Source organism: Poecilia reticulata, chromosome 6 (genome assembly GCF_904066995.2).
Source record: "Poecilia reticulata chromosome 6, P_reticulata-male-v2, whole genome shotgun sequence".
Taxonomy (NCBI): domain Eukaryota; kingdom Metazoa; phylum Chordata; class Actinopteri; order Cyprinodontiformes; family Poeciliidae; genus Poecilia; species Poecilia reticulata.
Genome location: NC_088835.1, coordinates 29,273,342 through 29,299,728, shown reverse-complemented (window position 1 = coordinate 29,299,728; position 26,387 = coordinate 29,273,342). Strand labels below are relative to the sequence as shown.

General features: G+C 40.4%; 1 protein-coding gene across 1 annotated transcript in view; it reads left to right on the top strand.

Annotated features, from left to right (window-relative positions):
• Positions 1 to 4,610: 4,610 nt before the first annotated feature.
• peds1a (plasmanylethanolamine desaturase 1a) overlaps positions 4,611 to 26,387 on the top strand; it is a 37,380-nt gene continuing 15,603 nt past the window's right edge. The window contains exons 1-3 of the mRNA XM_008412535.3: positions 4,611 to 4,959; positions 21,768 to 21,887; positions 21,971 to 22,062. Coding sequence (XP_008410757.1) covers positions 4,800 to 4,959; positions 21,768 to 21,887; positions 21,971 to 22,062 — 372 coding nt within the window. The 5' untranslated portion in view covers positions 4,611 to 4,799. The remainder of the gene's footprint in view (positions 4,960 to 21,767; positions 21,888 to 21,970; positions 22,063 to 26,387) is intronic.

Genomic DNA, 26,387 nt, shown 5'->3' with positions numbered 1-26,387 from the left:
CTCCTGTGTGGTGTGAGATTATTTAAACAGGAATTGCTGCTTTTTTTTTGCAGCATTAACCTGAAGTGAGGTTAACAAACACCCAATGACCAAAAGTCCCAAAATAGTTACTGAAATAACTTGAAACTGACAAAAGCAACAATAAAGAAAAATGTACTGAAATTGAGCCAATAAAAATCAGACAATGCGTTTGATTTTGCTGATTTGCATTTAATTTAAAAAAATGAACTGGAGAAAAATAATGTAGTAAAGATCATAGGTAAATATTAAATCAAAATGTGTCTTCCTCTTTAAAGGGTGTTAATTAGTCAGAAACTGCGTTTCCATTATAAATGTATGCAAAACTTTGACGATATTCCACTGTCGAATAAAAACAATCTTGGTGTTTCCATTAAATAAGAAACAATTAAAATAACACGTGAATAAAAACATTCACGTCGTCATCCTCCAACCACTTCCTGTCGTCTCATTTGTCGTCTCTGCCAGTAGTAACATCCTGTTGTTGATTATGTGACTCGTGTGATTAAAAGTTTCCATTGCAGTTTTGTGAAAAACGCCAATTTTGATACAGCTGAAAAAAAATCACCTCATCGAAAAACTTTTATTTCAAAATTGGCATGTTTTCATTACTTAAATTTATTTTTGTAATTCCAGTGTTTCGCAATTACATGGTCAATGGAAACCAGGCACAACATTAGATGTGTTTCCTTTGGGATTAAAATTTCACAAACAGAAATTACAAAATAATTTTACTTAATAGAAACTCACCAATTTCTATAAAATGTTTTTGCAGAGGATGAGGTGATTTTTTATTTTGGCTGTATTGACATTAGTTTATCTGGAAAAGCTGCAATGGAAACATCATGAGTCATGTGATCAACAACTGATGTTACTACTGGCAGAAATGACAAATAAGACAGGAAGTGGCAGGAGGAAGATGAAGTTTTCAATGAATTACAGTATGAACAAACTTATTCACGCGTGATTTTAAATGCATTTTTTATGTAATGGGAATTACAAAAATGTGTTTTTTTCGACATTAGCGGAATATCAACAAACTTTGCTGCACATTCATAATGGAAATGCAGCTACTGAAAATGTCCCGGAAGGTTAAAACAAAACTTACAGACACGTTACAGGGTAAAAACTCCAAGCAGCTTGATACTCCTGTGGCTGCAGTTGCTGAAATTTTTCAGAAGTTTAATATGTTCAGGATTGTGAAGTTGAAGAGAAGAATGATATGGACGGTAGCTAAAGAGCCCAGGCTCCAAGTTGAGGTACATCGGCGTCGGATCGAACCGTCCGTCATCGTTTGAGCCAAAGTGAACTTCACGGCAGACGGCCACGGACACTGTGGAATTAAACCGTAAAAAACCGAAAGTGGAAATTGCTGAATATTGATGAACCACAAAGCTTCTGGGAAAATGTCATTTGGACAGATGAGAAACGCCAATTTAAAAAAAACGTGTTTTTCAATAAAATGGTGCTAAAATCAAGTGGAGTCTTTTTTTTGTTGTTGTTTTTATTTTGCAAACTGCGAAGGAAATAATTTTTTTCACATCACACGAGTCACATAATCAACAACCAGATGGTTCCACTGGTGTACTTGTGGTATTTCAGTGAAATAATGAACATTATAAAAACAGCTGCACCATCTGCTTCCTGCCACTTTGTGTCGTCGTCTTTGTAGTTTCCACCAGTAGTAACATCCTGTTGTTGATCAGGTGACTTTTGTGCAAAATAAACCAATTTAGATATGGCAACAAAAAAACACCTCATGCTAGAACCAAAACTTATTATTGCAAAACGAGTTTTTTTTCTAAATCGGTGTGTTTCCATTAAGTAAATTTATTTTTGAAATGTCGAATTGGTCAATGGAAATGCAGCTAATGATCAATATATTTGATGATGGGATTTGACAGGAGTAATGTTTACTGGTTGTTTCATAACTGGTTATTGTCTGATGTTTAGATGTTGAAAAGTGTTATACAAAATAACCTGACAGTTGGGTTAAAAAGCAAATTATTAATGTTTAAAGATGATTTTAGGGACATGAATAAAACACTAATAAAGTGGATCCAAGAGGAAAACCCTGAGGAACTACACGGGTCACGTTATAGTAACTAAGTCCAGGTTTGATTTTTCTCAGTGTCTGTTTGCTTTAAGGGCAGGAAAACTTGCTAAATGTTGCATTTTAAACTCTAAAAGGTAACAAACTGTGTAAATGAAACTAAATCAATACTGAATTATCCAATCTGGGTTTGACCAGTTTTAATACTTTAGGTTTTAAAATAGATTTTATTCAATGTAGTCCAGATTATTTGAAAATATTGAAATATTATTTTACTTTAGAGCTGAATTGGTATTTGTCCAAACTCCCAAAGCTAATGAACGCTAATGATCAGGGCCGGCCAAAGCCTTCTTGGGGCCCAAAGCAGATTTTCATTTTGGGGCCCCTCATAGCAACATTTCAACACCAGATGCTTCATCATTCCTGAGCTAATCTATCTGTGAAACATGCCTGAGTCATTAATGCTACTTTTTATTAGCTTACATCATGCCAGTGTTATTACAGCTGCTGATTTTGGCATTACAAGAACAGCAAAATAAAAAAAAATATGTGGATTTTGAGATGCAAAGTGGTATTAAATGTGCCATATTGTTTTAATTATTTGAAATTAACATCTGCTGGTTAATAGTAAATTTACAGTAAACAAGTTAATAGGTTTGATATCTTATATTTCAAAAAACAGCAGCAGCAGACAACAGGAAGAGATTAACCTCTGTATCAACTATAAAAGCAGTATTCAAATTGTTTTTCAAACTGTAACAGCATTTTTTTTTTTGCATTATTCATTGTTATTATATAGATAATTATGCTAGCTTGATGCTCTTGGGAGCCCTCTGGTGGTGTGGAGGCCATAATCAGAAGCTTAACTCGTATATGCCTTGGGCCGGCCTTGATCTTGATCATCGGAAGATCCAAGCAGCATCAAAATAAATTATTTCTTAAAGACACTCAGAAGAAACTCTGCCTTTCCTTATTAAGTGGGCGTGCATTAAGCTGTTTGTTTAATTTGTGACCAATCAGATTCTGGTGTTTATTTCTGCTGAGCAGCTCGTTTTAGACAATGAAAACAGAAAAGAATCAGAAAACCAGAGGAATCCAGAGCGAGAGCTTTCGGAAACACCAACACAGAAAGCGTTTGTCCTCCACTCTGCGGCGGTTCTGCCTCTGAAACAACAAAGATTTCTTTCATAAGGTCACCGCCTCACTTTGCCACGACGCAGCATGTCTGGACGGAGAAACGTAAATTTGTTTCCAGTCGTTTTTCTCAGTTCTGTTTAGTTTTCAGTGACTCAACATATTTAGCTATTTGGGTCTAGACAGCAGAAAAACATGGTTCTGATGACAAAATCAAACTGAAAATATCAAATCTGTCATCATTTAGAGTTAATAGAGGTTTTAGGTCAAGTATCATCATTATAATGTAACAATAACCATCTGGTTATATTCGGAAACAAAAGATTTTTTTACATGTGATGTCATTATTGTTATAAAAATAACTATTTTTTTCTGGATTTTCTTTCTGAGATGAATCTCCAAATTTCAGCTTTTTGAAGCTCAGAAATATCTTAATTTTTTCTAGAAAAGTTTTAGTACAATTTTGGGTCGAGAATTACACATTTTCTTTCTATCTACAATGGCTCTTATCGTCAGGTTTTTATTTCCATAACTGAGATTGATGTTTATTTTCAGCTAACTTTCCCACTTTCTAACATAAAAGTAATTTTCAAATGTTCTCTAAGACCAAATTTCCAGCTAGTTGAACTTTTGTTTTGTTTAATCAAATGAAAACTCGTTATTCCTTTTGAATTTTAAAATTCAGACTTGTCTATGCTTTTTTAAAGAAGATTTCTGAGACTGATCTAAAAAAATTCTGCATATTTTTCTTGTGAATTTTAAACTTTTCAGACTCAGAAATGTTCAAGTGTTTTCTCAAAAATTTCTGAGATAAATCTAAAAAGATTTTTTTTTTCTAGCAAATTTTCTAGCTTTAAAATTCTGTAATTTATTTGCCACTTGGATGGATCTAAAAATTTCTGAATATTTTTCTTGCAAATTTTAGACTTTTCAAACTTCTTGTTTTTTTCTGAGATAAATCTGAGATAAATCTCTGGTAGCAATTAGTTTTTTTTTTAAATTCAGACATTTGCTGACTTTTTCTAGAAAATTTCTGAGTCTGATCCAAAAATGTCTGAGTCTTTTTAGCAAAGTTTTGACTTTTCAAAATCAGAAAGTTTTCTTTTTTTTCCTACATTTTTCTAACATTTCACAATTCTGAGTTTTCTTTCTATCTGTAATATTCAGGTTTTTATCTCCATAACTGAGATTGCTGTTATTTTTGGCTAAGTTTACCACTTTTTCCGATAAAGGTAATTTGCAGACGGTCCCTAAGATAACATTTTTCCGCTAGTTTAAGTGTTATTTTGTTAAATTAAATGAAAACGCTTCATTCCTTCACATGAAGGAGCATTTTAAAGTATTTCAGTTTTCCAGTTAAACATTAAAGCCTCGGTTGGTGGTTGGTTAAAAGTGGGTCTGTGTGTCAGCGCAGCGTTTCCGGGTTCTGCTGCCGAGTTGTCATCACCTGCTCCTGCCTCCTTCCTCCTGCTAAGTCAGCGTCAAGCAGCTCCGGAGGCCCGGACACGGAACCGAACCAGCAGCCGATAAGCTGGCCCGGTTCATGTCTGCTCGCTGAAAGCCCAAACCAGAGGAGGGACAGCGGGCAGCGGCGATGGCGGCGTCGCTTCTCTCGGAGACCGACATCAGGCACCGGTCCATGGCGGAGGAGGATCCGAACGGGAACGAGCATGGGGCGGCTGCCCGCAGCGCGGCGCCTCGCTGGGGGCCGCAGCACGCCGGGGCCCGGCAGCTGGCGCGGCTCTACTCCCCAGGTAAGCGGGTGATGCCGCTTGTCTTCCCGCTGGTTTTGTTCGCGGTAATGTGTTTTGTTTCGGAGCGACTGGGGCTTTCAGTCAGCGGAGGCCGAGCGGCCGCAGATACCCGGGTATCAGCGCTGATAACCCGGGCAGCTGATTACAGAGATGCTGCTGCTGATGATGATGGGGACTGGTTCTGGTGCAGGCTGCAGACCGGCTCGGTTCTGACATGACGGGACACTTAATGTGACGCAGCTCGTGTGGTTCTGATGGATGTTGTGCGTGGAGCAGCATGAGGGCCTCCTGGAAGCTGCAGCTGCTCTCCACGCACAAACATCTGTTATCTAAAGCTCATTCCCAGCGTGGCACGGAGAAAACACGAAGCTGTAAATAGCTGCCCACACCGGGCCGAACCTACCAGAACTGGGTTAACTTTTAGCATAAAGCAGGCTCTGGAAAGTGGTTCTGTTTGAGAGGCGGCTGCAGGCTGCAACGCGCCCTGGGATCTGGAAAAACTCCTCAGTTCAGGGTCAAATTCAAGAACAGCTGACATTTAGGAACCGCCTGAGAAACTTTCGGTTAGTCTGCTTTATTTATTCCAGAACCAGGTTCAGGTTTCAACCATCTACACTGTAAAAACACAAAAACGAACCGAGTATCTCCATGTAGTTTGTAAATATCTTAGTACACGTAACTAACTTACAATTAACTTTTAAGCAAGAAATATGAACCAAAACCAAAAGTTTACCAAGTATTTTTGATCCAGTTTCTAGTGCAAATATCTTGGTACACTTGAAATAAGACAAAACTAACACAAAAGTAACTTTACAGTAATATATATTTGTTGTTTTAAATCAAAATTTTGTGTTTTTTAAGTGCATAATATCAGGTATTCATGAAACTAACTTAAAAGTAACTTCAGCAAGATATAATATCTGTTTTGAGTCAATAATTCTTTAATATTGATGAAAAAGTGCTAATCCCATTGGCAGATTATAACATGGGAAAGATATCATGCTACATGTAAAATAATCTGCCAGTGGAACTAGAACTTTTTCATCAATAGTAAGGAATTATTGACTTAAAACAAGATGTTGAAAAGTTACTTTTTAGTTTGTTTTATATTATTTAAAGCGTAATAAGATATTTATACTAGAAACTAAACCAAAAATACTTGTTAAGATTTTGTTTTTGCAGTGTAAACTCTGGTGTGGATGAAAAAAGCAAACGCTGGTCCATCTGCTAACCTCAGTCTCGGTTCAGTTGAAGTGAACTCTGGTGCAGTTTGAATACATATGTGAATGCAAAGTGAACCAGAGCAATGGTAATGGTAATCATTGTTTATTTGATAGGGACAGATACAAAAACAATACTGTCTGCATCACAATGTATACAGCCATAGCTAATTAGCAACACTTGTCCCTTAAAAAACCTTTAACATTATATTAAATTAAAAATTATGATCAACAGTAAATAAATCAAAATACTTAAAATTACAGAGTTAAAACAATTACAATATTTAAAAATGAGAACGATTCTGGTTCATCTTCAGCCAATACTTCAGTCTTAATGTCAGGCCTTTCCAAAAGCAGGAAGTGAACTCAAATTCAGGGCATTCTGGGTAAATTCAACCAAAACAAACACGATAGCTTAGCGCTAGCAGGAGAAATGGATTTACCAAAGACAAAAGAGAAATACTGCAACCGCTAAAATCTGACGCCACTCCGTTTTCTTTTTGTTTACATTTGGTGAAGAAGGACGTTTCGCTCGGTGTCTTCAGAGGGTTTTTTTGCCGTTACCTTCAGTGGTTCTGAAGTGCAGCGCCCCCACAGGCCAGGAGGGGAACAGGCTTTTAATTAGTTTGGTTTGTTTGATTCAGTGCAGCGTGAAAGGGAACCACAGCAGCTGAAAATGTAACAAATGTTGAGAATTATTTCATTAATAACAGACTAAATGTATTGCAATGAGAGAAATAATCTGCTATAGAGGAACTAGTACTTTCTCATCAAAATTAAGGAATAATTGACTTAAAACAAGCTCCCATATATTGCTGAAAAGTTACTTGTAAGTTAGTTTTGTCTTATTCTAAGTGCAATAAGATATTTTCACTAGAAATTAAACCGAAAATACTTGGTAATATTTTGTGTTTTTGCAGTGTAATGTTGCTCTTTGTAACAGCTGCAGAGTTTCCTACTTCACCGTGTCGCTACAGGTGCCCAGATGAGACAAACTGTGTCCTAAAAACTCTTCCTTTTGCTTTGTTGTGGAGTCGTTGACCATGTTGCCGGTCGAGTATCTGAAACTCTGGATCTCTCTGCATCGAGTTGGGTGAAGAACAGCTTCAGGATGGAGAAACAGAAATAATTGTTCATCGTTCCACATTTTGCGTTTCGGTTGTTTTGGACTGCAGTGTGAAAGCGAACCGCCGCAGATGAAAACGTAACAAATGTTTTGGTCCTCAATCGAACCAAATCTACCGGACAGCCAGGTGAGAAAACACTCTTTTGGTTATGAATCTGCTGAGTACTATATTTACATTTCTGACTCCTCTGCTCCGGCTCTGCGGCTCGGAGGCCAAACCCAGAATGTTCTGCAGATTGAGTCGTTTTGTGACTTCTGGACGGCGCAGATTTGATCAGAGGAAACCTGTGTTACCAGTTGTGCATCAAGCTGGTTTGTGCCTGACCATCTGCCCCGTGTCTCACTTCACTGAGCATTTTAATTGCCTCCAGTCGAGTCCTGCTGCCAACCTGTTGACACTTTCTCTAAAAAAACCCGGATCAGACGAAGGGTAGGACTAAACTTCTGACTCGTTGTTTAACCTCCATCGGCTTCTTCTCTGCTGTCCTATTTTTAGCAGCTGTGAGGAACCGAGTCACCTTCTCCATTAATGCTATTGGATCGGCACCATTACTCAGTGCAATTACATTAGAGGGATAAGTGTCGGCCCGTTCTGCTGCCGGCGGAGCTCAGGTTACACCGACACGCATTTAGACGGCAGATAACGAGGAAGGCTGGTTATAATTAAGAGGAACTGGTAACAGCTGCGTGTTCAGGAACAAACCACAACGACGCAGTTAAGCAGATAAAATCAATACCAATAAAGATTAATATAAACTCTCAGTCGGGTAAAAAGTTTTGAGACGGGTTTTAAAAATGGACGGTGACGGTTTCGGTCAGAACTGGTCAAAACTGAAATCAGCAGTTCAAACCAAAGAAGCCTGATGGGTGAAATCTCTTCTAAAAATAAGAAAATTCTTCTAAAAGGTTGGCAGTTAATGAATTAATCACATTCTAAATTAAAAGAAGCACAATTTGAAAGTTTTAATGAACATTTAATGGTCTTTCAGAATGTGTTCTTGCATTATTATTATTATTATACCACCAGCATTATATTACTTCAAAATAGTCTGTAAATAATATTATCGTTTATCGCAGCAACATCTGTGACTATTTATACTCGTTAGGCCAACTAAGAGTTATTTTTGTTAAAATCATCCATCTGGTTGTGTGTAATCTTAAAACTTTGTCTCAGTTTCAGTAAAAACCCCAGAATGTTTCTGTTTGTGCTAAACTGAGGCGTTTGGCACAGAAACGTGCAGCATCACGTCAGGATAAGCAGATTAAATCAGTAGTAAACACACCCGGTCGTGTTCGTTTCATCCCGACGGCTGCAGCCCGGATTGACGCGTAAGAGGATCAAACGTGATTTTCTTTTTTTTATTCCCCGTCTATCAGCTGCGGTTCTGGTCCGAAACGGCCCCCGGTGTTTGCTTTGGAACAGCAGCACCGTTAAAACGTCAAAGTTGTTGCACAGTCACACCTGGCAGTAAAGTTTACAAGAGGTCACAGAGTTCCTGTTTGCCTGAGTGCGCCGTGTAAATCATAAAAAGTTAATTTGTCACATCTGGAGAAACACTAAACTGTCAGGGTGAAGGCCGGGAAATCAGAAAAATGGTTTAAGTTACATTTATGGAGTTACAGTAATCACAAAAGTCAGGATGTGTAACAACAAAGAGCTGCTTCGATGTTATACGCACTGTAAAAACACAAAACCTTACCAAGTATTTTTACTCTAGTTTCTGGTGCAAATATCTTAGTACACTTGAAATAAGACAAAGCTAACTTACAAGTAACATCACAGCAAGAAATCTGAGCTTGTTTCAAGTCAATAATTCCTTAATATTGATGAAAAAATACTGGTTCCTTTGGCAGATGAATTCACTTTTATGAAAACATTTTTTCCATGAAAATAACTGAAATAATCTGCCAGTGGAGCCAGTATTTTTTTCCATCAATATTAAGAAATTATTTTCTTGATGTTGCTGAAAAGTTAGTTTTGTCTCATTTCAAGTGTACTAAGATATTTGCACCAGAATCTAGACCAGACATACTGGGCAACCTTTTGTGTTTTTGCAGTGTTTTGATTGTTTTTCTGATGATCTTTCAGTTGTGCTGCTGTTCTTTGTATTTTCTGAAAATGAAATGTCTGATTCTACCAAAACACTGAAAAAACTCCAAAATATCACAAAGTATTTTGGGTCTAGTTTCTGTGGTACACTTCAAATAAGAAAAAACTAACTCAAGCAACATTTAAGTGAGATGTAAGAGCTTGTTTTAAGGAAATAATCCATTCACTAAGGAATTATTGACTTAAAACGAGCGCCTGTGTCTTGATGAAAAGTTACTAGTAAGTTAGTTTAGTAATGAGGTATTTGCCCATAGAAACTAAAAATGCTTGGTGGTATTTTGTGTTTTTGCAGTGTAAGGTGTGAGTGTGTCAAGGATAATCAGGTGTAGATGACAGATGAACATAAGAAGAGCATTCAAAATGTTTTATCTTCCTGCCATTAGTGGAGGTGATGTCACACAGTGTGAGAAAAGAAAACATTTTTATTTCTTCTGAGAAAAAAAATCCAGGTTTGTTGGTTTGGTGGCGATTCGTAGTCATTATTCTCACTGTCACAGAGTGAAATGTAACCGTGAGCGTCCTGGAGGGGCCGGGTCTTGGTCCTGTGATTAAAATAATGGCCCTGCGGTTTCCCGCCTGCTCTGTTTTCATCAGGTGAGTCTCACTCCCCCTCCCTCATTTCAGCCGAAGGGCTCAGCGGGCCGCGAGCCGAAGATATGCTCAGCGACGCTAACAATGCAAGCGGAGCCATTTTATGGAAACTTAAAAGCAGAAATGTTCCCCCCACATGCTGACAAGTGTCTGTTTAAAGCAAAATAAACAGCCGAAATCCAAAATGTCAAAGTGTCCATTTAAGGGAGCGCCACGCTGTTCCGCGCTCGCTTGTTTGGGGCTCGGCTCAGCGCCGGCGGGAGGTAAATCTAAATAGCAGTTTGGCTTGTTAGAGTTTGGAGAAGTTAGATGAGGCATCGGCGACGCGCCGTAGAGCCAAACACGGCCTCATTACGGCGAGGCAAGGATGGACAAACAGCTGGACGCTTCCCCCTCTGCCGCCGTTTCTCTGCTTTTCCATTTCTCCCACCAAGTCTGCCTTCATTCCCTCGTCTCCTCTGTCCTCCCATATGTGCTAAAGTGTCACGGTCCAGTGCCTTCCTCCTCCTCCTCCTCCTCTTCCTCCTCCTCTGTATTTACAAGGCATCTTGGTTCTCGGTTTTATGAGCAGCTTGTATGTTTGTATTTATGATCATAAGTGTGTCGGTCACTTTTTCTGAAAGCAGTTCTTGTGGTTTGAGATGAATGTGATTACAAACTGTTGGATCTTATAAACCACAAACTTTGCTAGATGATAAATTATTGCGGCAAACGATAATGTTGTTGTTTTGAGACCTTTTTAAGTGTTGATAATGGCATAATGATGTAGTATTGCCCTCTCAAACACTAATGAACCATCATTTTACACACAGCACTTAACACTTGGCCTTTCACGATAATGCTAAAGCGCTAACTTCAGTTCAGACGATATCTGAAAGATTACAAACCTCGAGCCCCATTTTAATTTTGACAGAAATGAATGGAAGTCAATGGAAAGTCCCTTCAGAGGAGGAGAAACATAACTGTGTGTGTGAGTGACCTCAGCTCTCACGTGTCCTCCTGCTCTCATTAAACTTTAAACTGTGCCAATAAAAACCTCCTCGGTTTCATCCACTTTATTTACATCACAGCGGCGCCAAACTTAAACATCAGAACCCTTAAAAACCGACCCGTGTGTTTCTTCAACACCCGGATATTCATCCTCCTGAAAGGCTCCCTCTCTTACACCCTGAACACAGAAGGGTCAGAGGTCAGAGTGGGTTGATGTTTCGGGCCTTTGAGCGCCATGTGGGTCTTCAGGGCTCTTTGACCTGAGTGTGTGTTGGTGTGTGTTCATGTGACCTCGAGGTGTGTAGAGTCACTGAGATCTGCGAATTACAAAGAATCAGAACTCTGGAAAACTGTGGAATGTCGGCATTTTACAGCGCTGGATTGGGATGCCAAAAGTTAAAATAATTTTTTTTGTAAAGTGCCTCATTTGTTGTCAATTGGTGCTACAGAGTCAGGCGCGCAAGAGTCTGATTCAAAAACAACCACCTGATGATGGGAAGCATTGGTTTTAGCTGCAAAGTTATCAATAATAACGCACTAAATCTTAAATGTACGCCTGGTGTATAAAAGAAAAAGGGACGCAGTGCTTTGCTAATTGTCAACACTAAGTCAACTCGATAACCAGGTCAGGAAAAAGTTTGAATTAAAAAGATGGTATGCTAGCTTGACTTTGACAACCTTAACATGTAGATGTGCTGCAGAATCAGAGCAGATGTGTAAATTAGCCAATCTATCACTGCAGTGTTAGCTTAGCTAATAGCAGCAGTAGCGATCATTTATTAATAATTGCAAAATAAACATCAAGCTTGAAAGCATAAAACTGAAACAGACTTAATGTTCTGCTCTTTTGAGTGGGAAATGTTTGCACGTCTTTTGGTGTTGAATACTAATAAACAGTGTAGCTGTTGTCAGTCGGTTGCTATGACAACGGACTTATGTGTAGCGTAGCCGACAGAGCGAGGGAAAAAAAAATAAGAGTATGAGTGGTTTTGAGTTGATGTTCAACAGTTTTTCTGCCGTTTCCAGACAGTGAGAAAAATAATATTTAGGTCTTTTTATTCAGTGCATCACGTAAAGTATTTACCAGATTTTATTTATTGTACATTTTGTAAAAGTTGAATCTGTCCATCTGTCCATCCAATCACCTGACCTTCCTTCGTGTTTTTATGGGAATCCTCATTTTGCTTTTCAATGAGGTTCTGTTTTCAGAGGATTTCTGTCCACTGGGACATTAAATTTACAGTTCTGTTTGGCCCGGAGCCATGGATGCACTTTGACACCAATTGGCGCTTTTGGACCAAACTGTTCTGGGGGCTCCCTGAGGGTACCGGGCGCCTGGGTGTCTCTGGAGGACTGCCTACCTTTTGAAAGGTTTTATGCTGGAGTTTAATTGGCACTGAGGCGTCATGGTGGCTGGAGTCACTGCTTTCTGATGGAGAAGTTCTGACTTTTTCCTTTTCTTTACGTCTAAACAAATTACAATACTGTGAAAAAGCTATAAGCATCGGGGATGTGGAACTAATTTTCGTTTTGACTCTTTTTAAAGGGCCGCTTGTGCCAGGATATATTGATAAAACTCAACAAACTAAGTAGCTGTGTCTGCTTTTGGTCAAATTAAATACTGAACATCTTTTCACATCGATCAGTCCCTCCATATTTTTTGCTATCAAAATTACAGATTTTGTGGTGCTAATCTAGAAATATTACAATATTTGTGCTTATGTATGATGTTAAATGTGACTTTTTGTTACCTCATTGATCTGAGGATAACTCAAGTTAGGTCGAGGCAGCAGAAATGCTGCCACCTGCTGGTGGGAGGAGTAAATTTTTGACATTTTTAGATTAATCTAAAAAATTAGAAAAAAAAAAAGCTTGTAAATTCATTAGTTTTAAAAATCAAAACATTTGCCAGAAAATACTTGGAAATTTTTAGATTGAGCTAAAGAATTTGAGAAAAAAAAAGAAGTGGAAATTTTCTCAAAAAAAATTAAGACATTTTAAGATTAATTTCGGAAATTAATCTGAGAAATCTAAGAAAAACACTTTGAAATACCTGCATTTAAAAAGTCAAAAAGTTTTTTATTGGAAATTGACTCTATTATTTGTTTATCTACGTTCTCTGATGCGCCGCCGTAGATTCTGGTTTTCATGATGAGATGAGTCTGATGCATTCGTGAATGCGACCTGAACCACTTCTGTGTGTGATTATCTCTGACGGCTGCAGGAGATAAGAGGACAGCGTGCATTATGGGAAATGTCCATCGTGTGTTTCTGGTTGGGAAGCTCCTGTGGGTTAAACGTGTGTGTGTGTGTGTGTGTGTGTGTGTGTGTGTGTGTGTGTGTTTCATGCATCTGTTTGTCTTTGTGTGAGTGTGTTGCCATGTTATTACTGAATCCTCCACGTTGGATCTGCAGGGAAATGCATTGCGTTCGTCTTTCAGGACGTTGTCCAGGCGGAGACAGATGTGACGTGTTTGTGCTGCAGTGTGAGTCGTTTGTCTTCTCCGCTGTGTGTTGGTTTTCCGTGTGTGTGTGTGTGTGTCCCATGTTCTGCCATCCACAGAGATCAGATGAAAGCGAAGAGCCCTCCGACTGATCCACTCCTCCTGAACGAGGGAATTCATCCCCCACTTCCCGATCCTTACCCCTGTGTTTCCATGGCGGTCTCCCTCAGTGTCTCTCCTCCTTTATTCTCCCTCTCTCTGAGCATGTGACCCACTTTCACCACCCACATTCCTCTGTCTACCCCCAAAGTCCCATCTGAGGACGGCCCACTGAGAGAACACCAGCATGGAGGATGGAGGGGGAGAGACTGAGTGATGGATGACAAAGAGCAGCAGAGCTGAACGTGGTAGAACTACGGCCCGCCGCCGTGGTTCTGATGGGTTAGCCTTCAGAACGAGAGAACAAGGACGAGGAGTGAAATGGAGGAGTGAGGGAACGTAGTGGAATAAAAAAGATGACGGAGGAGTAAGAGAACGTGGCATTGGAGTGAGAGAACGGGCGAAGAATGAGAGAACATGGTGGACTGAAAGATGATAGCAGAGTAGTAAGAGAACAATGTGTAGGAGTGAGAGAACGTGTCTGAGGAGTGAGAGAACGTGTCTGAGGAGTGAGAGAACGTGGCGGAGGAGTGAGAGAACGTGTCTTGAGGAGTGAGAGAACGTGTCTTGAGGAGTGAGAGAACGTGTCTTGAGGAGTGAGAGAACGTGTCTTGAGGAGTGAGAGAACGTGGCTGAGGAGTGAGAGAACGTGTCTGAGGAGTGAGAGAACGTGTCTGAGGAGTGAGAGAACGTGGCTGAGGAGTGAGAGAACGTGTCTGAGGAGTGAGAGAACGTGGCGGAGGAGTGAGAGAACGTGTCTGAGGAGTGAGAGAACGTGGCTGAGGAGTGAGAGAACGTGGCGGAGGAGTGAGAGAACGTGTCTGAGGAGTGAGAGAACGTGGCTGAGGAGTGAGAGAACGTGTCTGAGGAGTGAGAGAACGTGGCTGAGGAGTGAGAGAACGTGTCTGAGGAGTGAGAACGTGTCTTGAGGAGAGAGAGAATGTGTCGTGAGGAGTGAGAGAACGTGTCTGAGGAGTGAGAGAACGTGTCTGAGGAGTGAGAGAACATGGCGGAGGAGTGAGAGAATGTGTCTGAGGAGTGAGAGAACGTGTCTGAGGAGTGAGAGAACGTGTCTGAGGAGTGAGAGAACGTGGCGGAGGAGTGAGAGAACGTGTCTGAGGAGTGAGAGAACGTGGCGGAGGAGTGAGAGAACGTGTCTGAGGAGTGAGAGAACGTGGCTGAGGAGTGAGAGAACGTGTCTGAGGAGTGAGAACGTGTCTTGAGGAGAGAGAGAATGTGTCGTGAGGAGTGAGAGAACGTGTCTGAGGAGTGAGAGAACATGGCGAAGGAGTGAGAGAATGTGTCTGAGGAGTGAGAGAACATGGCGAAGGAGTGAGAGAACGTGTCTGAGGAGTGAGAGAACATGGCGGAGGAGTGAGAGAACGTGTCTGAGGAGTGAGAGAACGTGGCTGAGGAGTGAGAGAACGTGTCTGAGGAGTGAGAGAACGTGACTGAGGAGTGAGAGAACGTGTCTGAGGAGTGAGAGGTGGTGGCGGAAGAGTGAGACTGTGAGACGTCGGAAACTTTGCATACTATGGTAGATTTCTTAAACGTTCTTCCATATCGTCATGTTTGTTCTCTAATGAAATATTAGTGAAGTTTCCACAGAACTAATCGATCCTGGAGTTATTGACGCCTGTTCATGTCTGGTTTCCCGGGCTGAGCTCATTCTGGTCGTTGGGTCTCTGTGGTTTACTGACAATGGAAATAATTTGATTGATTCAGTCAAAACAGCAAATTACTCGATAGGTTGTGGCCTCATTACCGAGCCAGTAAGTTGAAAAGGTGTTAATTAGTTTTAGTTTCAGGGCCCAGTGTTCGGGTCGCGGTGTTTGACCTTCTAACTGCTGCACAACCAAACAAATGAAAGCAAATCGATCCCTGTTTGAAATGTTTACCACACTGCAGACCACAAAAAAAAGTTTTTGTGTAACTAACCTTCAGAGCATTTTTTTTTCATTGCAGATAAATTATCTAAATTGATTATTTATGGTTCTAGCTTCATGTTCATGTGCAGATTTGGACATTTTTCTGTAAAATTAGTTTAATTTTGCAGTATTTTACTTCAAACCATCTCAGTGCTTTTTTTAGCATCTACATCTCAACGCCAGGTTAAAATTTTGCCTCACTGCAGATTTATTTGCGTCTTAAAAGTATCCAAATCCATGTTAATGTTCCACTGATGTTGGAAAAACACAATTTTGCAATTGCGGTGTTTCCGTTAAATAGAAAACAATTAAAATCACACATGAATAAGTTTGTTCAGACAATAAGTCATTAGAAAACATGTTACGCCAGCAACCCCTACTACTTCCTGTCATCTTTGTGGTTTGCTCCAGTGGCAACATTTGATCATTCATGATGTGAAAAAAGTATTTCCATTGCAGTTTACATTTATTTCAATAAAGGGAAAAACCACCTCACCCAGGTGTAAAAAGTAAGGTTTTTTTTTTTCTTAAATTGGTATGCTTTCATTAAGCAAATTTATTTTGCTAATTCCAATTTGTGCAATTCTATGGTTAATGCATATTTATCACAAGTCTGAACCGGAAGTGATCCGCACCATATTGCTAGGCAAGCGCATGCGCAATGCATAGAAGATCCATGGTTTCAAGACCAACAACAAAAAGTGGACCAATGAGAAAGATACATTAACAAAATCGCTGCTGTCGGGATGAGACAGAGAAGGAAAATGTGTCAGAGGATGTGGACAAGCTGCCCCCCATCTCCTACTATGATGTAATTAACTCCGTAGAAGAGTGCGTACACCATGGAGGAGCTCCGTCTAAACCAGGGGTCCCCAAACTTCTTCCTGTGAGGGCCACGTAACTTTTCCCTTCTCTGGTGGGGGCCGGAGTCAGTTTGTAACAGAAAAAGTGTTACACGCTTATCACCTGCGCTGCCATTTCTAGATTGATTTTTACCTAGAAAGCACATGGGCAAAAACCGTTAGTGAAAAAGTCACTGGGACTGACTAGTATATATTCCATTGAGGGAAAGTAACATAACGGCTTGTTTTGAAGTATAAGCTGCTACTTATAGGCTTCGAAGAACTCAACCTGGAATGCAGCGTTCATAACAAACACATCTGCTCTACCGCTAGCAAACAACCGTACTGATTAAATACTAGTTCCCTAGTGGTTGAAGTCCAACAGATGGCAGCAATGCACCATGAAAAACAAAACACCCACAGTTCACAGGACACACAATATATGAAAAAAAATCTGAATGCTCTCTGGTATTGTTCAGGGGGCCGGACCAAATGTGGGGCGAATAAAAGCCTTGTAGAGGACGTACGGACTATACGTGTGAATAACAAGGTTCTGGTGACAGTCAGAGTAAGTACGTGTGGTGAAAGATGAAAGCTATCTTAGCTAAGCTAATTTTGCTAGCTCGGCAATAAGTACTACAGTAAAAATCACTCATATGTATCTTAGTATTACACAGAGGTGGGTAGAGTATTCAAAAACTGTAATAGAGTAATAGTTGTAATGTATATTGTTTATAAGTTGGGAACGAGGCACGAGCTAGTTCTAAACTTGTAGCGTGTTTATTGTTGTCATAGCAACTTCCTCCCAAGATGGCTGCCACTTTCAAAGTTCACGGAAAGGCAACCGGGGAATCGGTTAATCTCGCATCCGGTTTTACTCGCGTCGTATTCCGCATGGTCTCACCTTACCGCATCATATTTGTGTAAGCCATCATGTTTCACTCAGAGTACACAGGGAGCGGTGACGGGATCCTCTCCCTCCTTATTCCGTCATTAGTATTCAGGACGTGTTGCCTTCCTTCCTGCTGTCCGCCGCTCGTTCCCCTGACGGAGAATCAGCCGGCGTTGATTAATTTCAGCCTATTAGCACCCCTCGTCCGCCTCCCCCGGCTCCGCCCAGGTTAAGTCCCCGCGCACACCCATGTGCATGCTCGCAGGCGGGGGTTGCTGCTGGGTGAGCGATGGCGGACAGGTTGCCAGGGAACCGGTTGTTGTCAGAGCGATATTAATGAGCGGGTTGCTCCGGTGCCGGTTGTTCGTGCCAGCATGTTTAAGTGTTTGGGTGTTGGCGTGCCAAAAGAAAGAACGAACGGCTTGTTTTTTTGTCCGTGCGCCTTTACGCATAGAGATGCTTTTTTTTTTTTTTTTTTGTCTGTCACCGCCTCTGTGTGTGATATCCAGCAATGCCATGGCCTGAGGGACGCGGGCTTATGCGTGTGTTTGTGCGTGAGTGTGTGCGCTCTGTGGAGGCCTGTCCTAGTTTCCTGCTCCTCACCAGGGAGCCGGAGGATCCAAGGACTGACGCACATCACCTGACAGCCGCCCCGCTGCTCCCGTGCCCCGCACCATGGGTGTGTGAGTGTGTGACAGAGATGGAGCGCCTGTGTGTGTGTGTGTGTGTGTGTGTGTGTGTGTGTGTGTGTGTGTGTGTGTGTGTGTGTGTGTGTGTGTGTGTGTGTGTGTGTGTTGGCGGTCGATCTGTGCGCAGAGGCAGTCATACTTGGAGGAGGCGGGAGTGAATTTTCCTGCAGTGACCCCTTCAGGCGGATTGGGGAGGAAAAGATGTCACACAAAACTAAAAACAACAAAGCTACATGTGTTTTCCTGAAGTCCAGACACACACAGTGGCCCAGATTTACCGAGTGGGAGCACCGGAGACTTACAACTTTATTTATTAAAAATGTCTGCAGCTCATTACTGCTTTTATTACAATTATTGCAGATGTAAGTTAATAATTTAAAATATAATTTTATTTTAGTGATTCATTTAACTCGCTAGACAAATATTTTTTATCTATTTTTAGTGCAAATATCTTGGTGTACTTTAAATTACACAAAACTAACTTACAAGTAATTTTTAAGCAAAATTTAAGAGCTTGCATTGAGTTTCTAATGTCAATTAAAATAAGCACTAGTTTCTAGTAATTTGAATAACTCTTATCCATCCATCCATCTTCTTTACACCCTTGTCCCTCAGTGGGGTCAGGAGGTGCTGGTGCCTCTCTAGCTGGAGTACCGGGCGAGAGGCGGGGTCACCCTGGACAGGTCACCAGTCTGTCGCACGGCAACACAGAGACACACAGGACACACACTCACACCTAGGGGCAATTTAGACAGACCAGTTAACCTGACAGTCACGTTTTTGGACTGTGGGAGGAAACTGGAGTACCCGGAGAAAACCCACCATGCACAGGGAGAACATGCAAACTCCATGCAGAAAGACCGGGGCCGGGAATCGAACCCAGAACCTTCTTGCTGCAAGTAAAATATTCTACTAATGGAACATTATTAAAGAAACGTATTGCTGTTTTTCTCCATTTTAATTTTCTTCGTTAGTAGAAACTTGCGTAGTGAACGTTAAGGGACATTGAGATGATTGACCCGGATGTTAACCTGAACAATAAAACGTTCACTGCTGTGAAATAAGTTCCTTGTTTTAATGAATAAACCTGAAACGGAGAACAACACCAAGAAGTTTATTCAGACTCTAAAGAGTCTCAGTTGGGGCTCAGCGATGTGGCATAAAAATAAAATCTGTTTCTTTTTTCACACCAAATCTGATTTCTGATAATCATTTTTTTTTCTTTAATAAAGATTGAAAATTACAGTAAATATTTTCCAAAACTTGGAAATATTTTCCAAGTTTTGGAAATGCAGCTGCTGGCTCTACTGACTCCATTTCCCAAAATGTAAATTACTGGCAGGTCGATCTCATGACCATTAAGAAAAGTAAAATAAATTATTTTAAATAATAATCAAGAGAGAAAGGTGGCGTTTAGAGCATTGTTGTAATTCATCTCCTGCAGAAATCATTTTGTTTATGATTCTCTGAAAATCTTGATCTGTTTTATTTGAAAACTACATTTTTATAGGTTTGCACCTCTTTAATTTAAACAAAATGATAGAAAAATGATTACTTGTTTTGTTTTTAGTAGTTTTTTTCCCATAAAAAAGTAAAAGTTTGTCTCTAAGGTTTTAGTTCTTCAGGCCTGAATCTCTTCAGTGAAATATTTTCACATCGGACTTTGATTCGATGTGAATTCAAAGTCCAGCTTAATACGAACTGAAAAGTCCAGTGGACTCGGTTCGATTGGAACCAAAATGGTCCACTTCCTGTTTCTGGAGCGGTCGCCAGTCTGCTTGGCTTTCATATGCATTCAAACCAAAGCAGAGTTTTGTCAGTGGACCAGAGTTCACTTTGTTGGTTCACATCGGAGTTTGGTTTCACATTCACACCTCACCAAATGAACCGGACTTTCTGGGCAAACGGATTTGGATTAAAGTGAACTAAACTGGAAAGACTGTAGATCCTGGGTGGGCTGGCGCTACTCTGAATTATGCAAACCCAAGGAAAAAATGAGAAAAACAACAATTTCACAAAAATGTAATCTTCACAAACGGAACATTTGATTAATCAATACAGCTGATTTCTCGCCCAGACCTGATCGCAACATAACATTTGTTTTAAAAGAAATTTTGTCTGAAGTTTCCGTGCGGCAGCAAGTTTCACCAAAATGACTCACAGATGTAAAACATTTCCCAACTTTCAGCTGAAAATGTGAAAAACTGAGGACAAAATAAAAGGTGCAACAACTAAACGAACTTGGTGACAGATTGAAACAGGCGAACCTAAACCTGAGAGGAGCTTAACTTCCATCCACGTCTGTCTGTCTCGGGTGAAAGGTCAACTTTGATGAGTTGTAAAATATCCATAATCACATATTCCAAACCTCCTCTGACCTCCTGAGTCGCAGCTTCATATTCATAGTTGCTCAGGTCTGCAGACACAAACCTTTGCAGGCCCGAGTGCTTTATTAGGAAAAAAAAGTCATGAATTTCTTATAGGCTGCTAATGCTGTGAGATACGTTAGGATCTGAACACATTAAAGTTTCAGACACTTTAGATTGTTGAAGACAAAGAAAAGCGAATGAAGGTAGTTGCTGTTTGTTGAGGGTTTATTCTTGTAAGTCGGTGAAATGTTGAATGTCCAGCTTCTGGAAACGCAGAAACGACAACACAAACAATGAAACTGAGAAAGTAAAGTTTCAGTCCAGTCAGTCCAGAAGTTTCCAGGAAAATGAGACGAGCAGCAGAGTGAAATCTCAATAATTCAGCAGCTCTGATGTTCTGCGGCGTGCAGCAGGAGGGTTCTCTCTCTGACCCTCCCATCGCTCGCCAGTTTTCCTGCTGAATCCGGAGTTTGGAGTTAGTTTCAGTTCGACCGCCGCTCCCCGAGATGCTGACCTCTGAGTTCGGATCGTTCCCGCAGAGACCGGCCTCCCACCTGAAGCGGACTCTGTGTGGCCTGAGCGCCAGTGTTTCGTACCGCAGAGGTCGTGACCCCGCTGCCTCGAGTACATTTGTCTTCCTCTGAATGATTACATATTAACACCGGCGCACACACACACTCGGGCTGATCGCTGCTGAGTGATCCTTTAACCTCCAGCAAGGAGCAGCTTGTTCTCCTGATGGGAGCAGGGACCTCACCCTGTTCAGCCAGGGTGTCCCTGCATCTTTAAAGTCTTTAAAAGTCTTAAATTCATGTTTCTAAATTAATCTTTAAATGTCTTAAGTTCATGTGAAAAAGCAGGTTATTTTCTTTTCTGTCAATCAAAAGTTGGAGTTGCACTCGGAGAGCTTCACTGGGTTCTGTGACTTAAAAAGAAACAACTTCATTGATCCCACTAAGCAGCTGCTAGCATAGCTAGCTAAGTAGCTTTTTAGCATCTGTCACGTCATGGGTGAGTTCAAATTTATCCCCAGTTGCCTGGACAACATCTGTACATTGCTGTGGAGACATAGATCTTAAATTTTATTCATAATAGTCATAAAATGTCCTAAATTGGTGCATCTAAAGTACGGCCTTAAATGTCTTAAATTCAATAACTTTTGACTAGACATGTCTATTTAATCTCTGGGTTCGGCGACTCAAGATGGCCGCAGAACGCTAACTATCTGCTAACACAACTTGCTAGCTTTTTGGCTTCTAATTTAATGGGTAAGTTCACATTTATGGCCAGTCGGCTGGACGATGTTTGTTCGTTACTGTGGGTCTTAAATGAATCGGAGTTGGTGAAACCTGCAGAAACTCTGCCTTCTCATCCTTTTCACTACTTTTTTCCTCATTCTGACCTGTTTTTCTCGTGCTTGGAGAGATAAATTCCCGTTTCCTTTGCAGGTAAAAGATTTCAGGAGTGGGTTTGTGTGATTCTGTGCCTCTTCCTCTTCGTCATCAACTTCTTCTTCCTCCTCCTGCACTTCTCCACCGTTCACATATACAAGATCATCCTCGGCATTGGTAAGAGAACAACCAGAGACTTTTCTTTTTGTCCTTTTTATTCATATTTTTTATTACATGACATACTTTTTCCTCTACTCCAGTTTTGGGAATAGTGACGGCGGATTTTGCCTCGGGGATTGTCCATTGGGGAGCCGACACCTGGGGATCCGTGGATATTCCTGTTGTCGGGAAGGTGAGCAGAAAAAACTGAACTTTAAAATACTTGATTCTCTTTAATAAACAGAAACCATGTAAAGAAGCTTCTTTACATTGAGTTTTAATTTCCCAAAATGTAAATTACTGGCAGGTCGATCTCCTGACCATTAAGAAAAGTAAAATAAATGATTTTAAATAATAATCAAGAGAGAAAGGTGGTGTTTAGAGCATTGTTGTAATTCTTCTCCTGCAGAAATCATTTTTGTTTATGATTCTCTGAAAATCTTGATCTGTTTTACTTGAAAACTACATTTTTATAGGTTTGCACCTCTTTAATTTAAACAAAATGATAGAAAAATGATTACTTGCTTTGTTTTTAGTAGTTTTTCCCCATAAAAAAGTAAAAGTTTGTCTCTAAGCTTTCAGTTCTTCAGGCCTGAACCTCTTCAGTTTCGGTTATTATTCTTTGTTTACATTATTTTATTCAACGTGGGAATTTTCTGCTTTACTCTGAAACGAAGGCCTTCAATTTTGCTGGACAACAAATTGTCCCAGAAATCATTGCTATGCATGAAAATACTGTTATTTTGAGACCATTTTCAACTAATATAATAATTATTATCATTTTTATTATCATTCTACCCACTGAAACATCAAAAAACTTTCATTTCTACAGAATATTTTACACCGGAAAACCTTTTTAATATCTAAAGTAAATAAAATTATTAAAATCTTTTATTATTATTATTATTACTAAAATACAGAGACTTCATAAAATGGATTATAAAATCTCTGTGGCCAAAATTGCATTTCAAAAAGTAACAATAATTGAGCTCTGACAGGGAAAACAGGCAAAAGAGGCAGGAAGTGTAAACCAACTACATCGCACTTCAAAATGGCGGCTTCTCAACAATATCAAAGACGATTGTTGTCCAAATTATCGCTCTCATTTTAATTAATTGATTTATTGCTTATTGGTCGTCATAATCTGCTGTTGGTTAAAGATGGCTTCACCTACTTCGCACTTTAAAACACACATTTTCCAACAAAGCCAATTAGATTAAAGTTCATCCACTTAAAATCGGTGATCAGGTGCAGCAAGCAGGTCGTTTGTTTTGATTAATACCATCAGATTTTCACGGTTTGTGTGTTGCATTTATGTTTTATTCATAGTGAAATAATTTGTTGAAATGTTAAAGCTGATGTGCATTTTTACAGCCTGTGTGCGCCAATTAGAGCGGCTGCCGTTTGTGTTGTTCACATATATTATCAATGCATGATTAGTAATGAGTTTATATTAGTCAGAATTTGATTAAAATGTATGAAACATGCAAAGCGTCGTGTTGAAAGCTCGATGTTGGAGATGAGCAGGATTTATTTTCTGAGTTTAGGTCAAAATTAAGGATTTTATTGTTTGTCACTCGTCTGTCTGCAGGATTTCAGATTTTTCTGCTTTTAGATTTTAAACAAATCCTCCGTTTTCAGACGATCATCATTCATCCCTTACTCGGTTCCTTCCTTGCTTCCTTCCTTTTTTCCTTCCTTTCTTACTGTTCCTTCTTTTCTGACCTTCCTGTCTCTCCTTTCTATTCTCCTTCGTTCTTTCCTTTTTTTCTGTCCTACCTTCCTTCCTCCTGTATCCTCGTATTTTACCTCCTTCTGTTTTATCCATCCTTCATTCTTTCTTCTTATTTATCCTTATTTTTCTCCATCATTTATTCCTTCCTTAGTTGTTCCCTTTTTCTTTTTCATTCTTTCTTTACTTTTGATTTTGTCCTTTCATTTCTTTTTTGCTTTCATTTGTCTTAATTTTTCTCTTCTGTTCTTTCTTCCTTTCTTTTTTGCTCTTTCTTCTGTTCTTTATTTCTTTCTTCATTTTTGTTTTGTCCTCTATTTCTTTTGTTTAGCTCTCCCTTTAACCTTTTATTTCATTCATTTGTTCTTCATTCCTTTTTTATTCATTCCTCCTTTTGCGTTCTTTCTTTTGTCCTTTTACATTTTCTTTCTTCTGTCTTCCTTTTATCCTTTCTAACGTGCAGTCTTTTCTTTTTTCATCCTTTTGTTTGTTCTTTTTCTTTCTTTTGTCCTTTTTCATCCTTTCATTTTATCTCCCTTGTTTCTTTCTTTACTTTGCACCTTTGTCTCCAACTTCCATTTTTCCCTTCCCTCCTTGTTTTCCCTCCTTCCCTCCTTGTTTTCCCTCCTTCCCTCCTTGTTTCCCCTCTTTCCTTCCTTGTTTTCACTTTCCTTCCTTGTTTTCCCTCCTTCCCTCCTTGTTTTCTTCCCTCCTTGTTTTCTTTCCTCATTTTCCCTCTTTCCCTCCTTGTTTTCCCTCCTTCCCTCCTTGTTTTCTTCCCTCCTTGTTTTCTTTCCTCATTTTCCCTCTTTCCCTCCTTGTTTTCCCTCCTTCCCTCCTTGTTTTCTTCCCTCCTTGTTTTCTTTCCTCATTTTCCCTCCTTCCCTCCATGTTTTCCCTCCTTCCCTCCTTGTTTTCTTTCCTCCTTATTTTCTCACCTTCCCTCCTTGTTTCCCCTCTTTCCTTCCTTGTTTTCACTTTCCTTCCTTGTTTTCCCTCCTTCCCTCCTTGTCTTCTTCCCTCCTTGTTTTCTTTCCTCATTTTCCCTCCTTCCCTCCTTGTTTTCCCTCCTTCCCTCCTTGTTTTCTTCCCTCCTTGTTTTCTCACCTTCCCTCCATGTTTTCCCTCCTTCCCTCGTTTTCTTTCCATCCTTATTTTCTCTCCTTCCCTCCTTGTTTTCTCTCCTTTCCTTCAGTTTGACCGTCATGGCCGACGGCTCCCTTTCTTCCCCTGAAAGTCAGAAATTAAACGTTAACAGTAAATAAATATGGAGACGTCTACAAGCTACATCTTAGAGTTTTACATGAAATCCTTCAGTTTAATTCAGAGCCTGAAGTTTCCGATGTTCCCATGTTTCATTTTTCTTTACAATAAAACTTTTTTCTCTCCTGCATCACATTTAGCTTGACTGGTGTAATTTCCATGTTTTTTTTTTCCCCGAGGGCGTAGCGTGGGCGGAGGATGTCCATGTATGATGTGGCATTTATTGTAGCTGAAGACACAGCGGCGTATTTACATGGCGTGTCCGTCGCCGTAGGAGAGCCCCAATAAATGCATTTAGTGGAAAGAAGAATAGACGTTAGCGGAGAACAGACGGGCTGCGTTGATGTGTGTTGATTTGTGTGTGCGGTTACCTCAGTGGTGGCTCTGAGCGGAAGAATAAAGCAGGTTTGTGCTTCTATATAACGTTAGTTTGAATATCAAAGCCTGACTGGATGCAGAACACCCGAGGCTAATGGAGCCACTTTCATTCTTTGTTTGTTTCCGTTTGCTGCCGTGTGTACGTCTGGTGTCTACATGAGCTCGTTCTGACTTCACCTCCAGCTCCCTTTGTTGTCCGTAATTGTTGGGACATCTCTGAGGACGTTGCTCAGGTTGAGAAACGCACCGAGTGCAGAAGCGTTTATGCTAACTGTCTTCAGACCGTTGAATCTGTACGTGGCTCCCAGAACGACGAGTCCGAACTCTCAGTCCGCAGGTTTAATGTTTCTGCTCCAAACCTCCAATGCAGAAACACCGCAGGTTTGGTGCCATTAGCAGGAGCTACCTGCTAACGGCAGGTAGCTACCGCCATTAGCAGGAGCTACTGCCATTAGCAAAAGCTAACGCCATTAGCAGTAGCTACCTCCGTTAACAGGAGCTACCGCCATTAGCAAGAGCTAAAGCCGTTAGCAGGAGCTACCGCCATTAGCTGCAGCTACCGCCGTTAACAGGAGCTACCGCCATTAGCTGGAGCTACCACCGTTAACAGGAGCTACCGCCGTTAGCAAGAGCTAAAGCCGTTAGCAGGAGCTAACATGAAATCTAAACAATTGTAAGATTATGAAGTAAATATTTTAAAGTGACATCAAAACAGCACAGCAGAGAGGATGTTGGGTGATTGACACCGCTAAGACCCGCCTCCTAGCTGTGATTGGCAGAAACTGGAGCTCTTTGCATCAGTTTCTTTCTGGATTAACATCTTCCAGCAGCAGACATCCTTTTCTCTGACTCTCCTCTTCATCCATTTGGTCCTCCTCATCTTCATCATTTCTCTTCTGTCCGGCTCATATTGAAGCAACTGAACGTGACTCAATGTGCAAAAATGACTTTTAGCTGCACGTTGCTAGCACTGTAGCACCTAGCATATGCAATGTACCCAGGATGCATTGCAAAGTAAGCAACATGGCGACGTCCGTGTAACAATATTATATTTAAATTTAGAAAAACTAAACAGCCTACAGCATTTTACTGCACTGTTTATCATCTGAAATGAACTAATCAATTTAAATACATATATTTGTTCA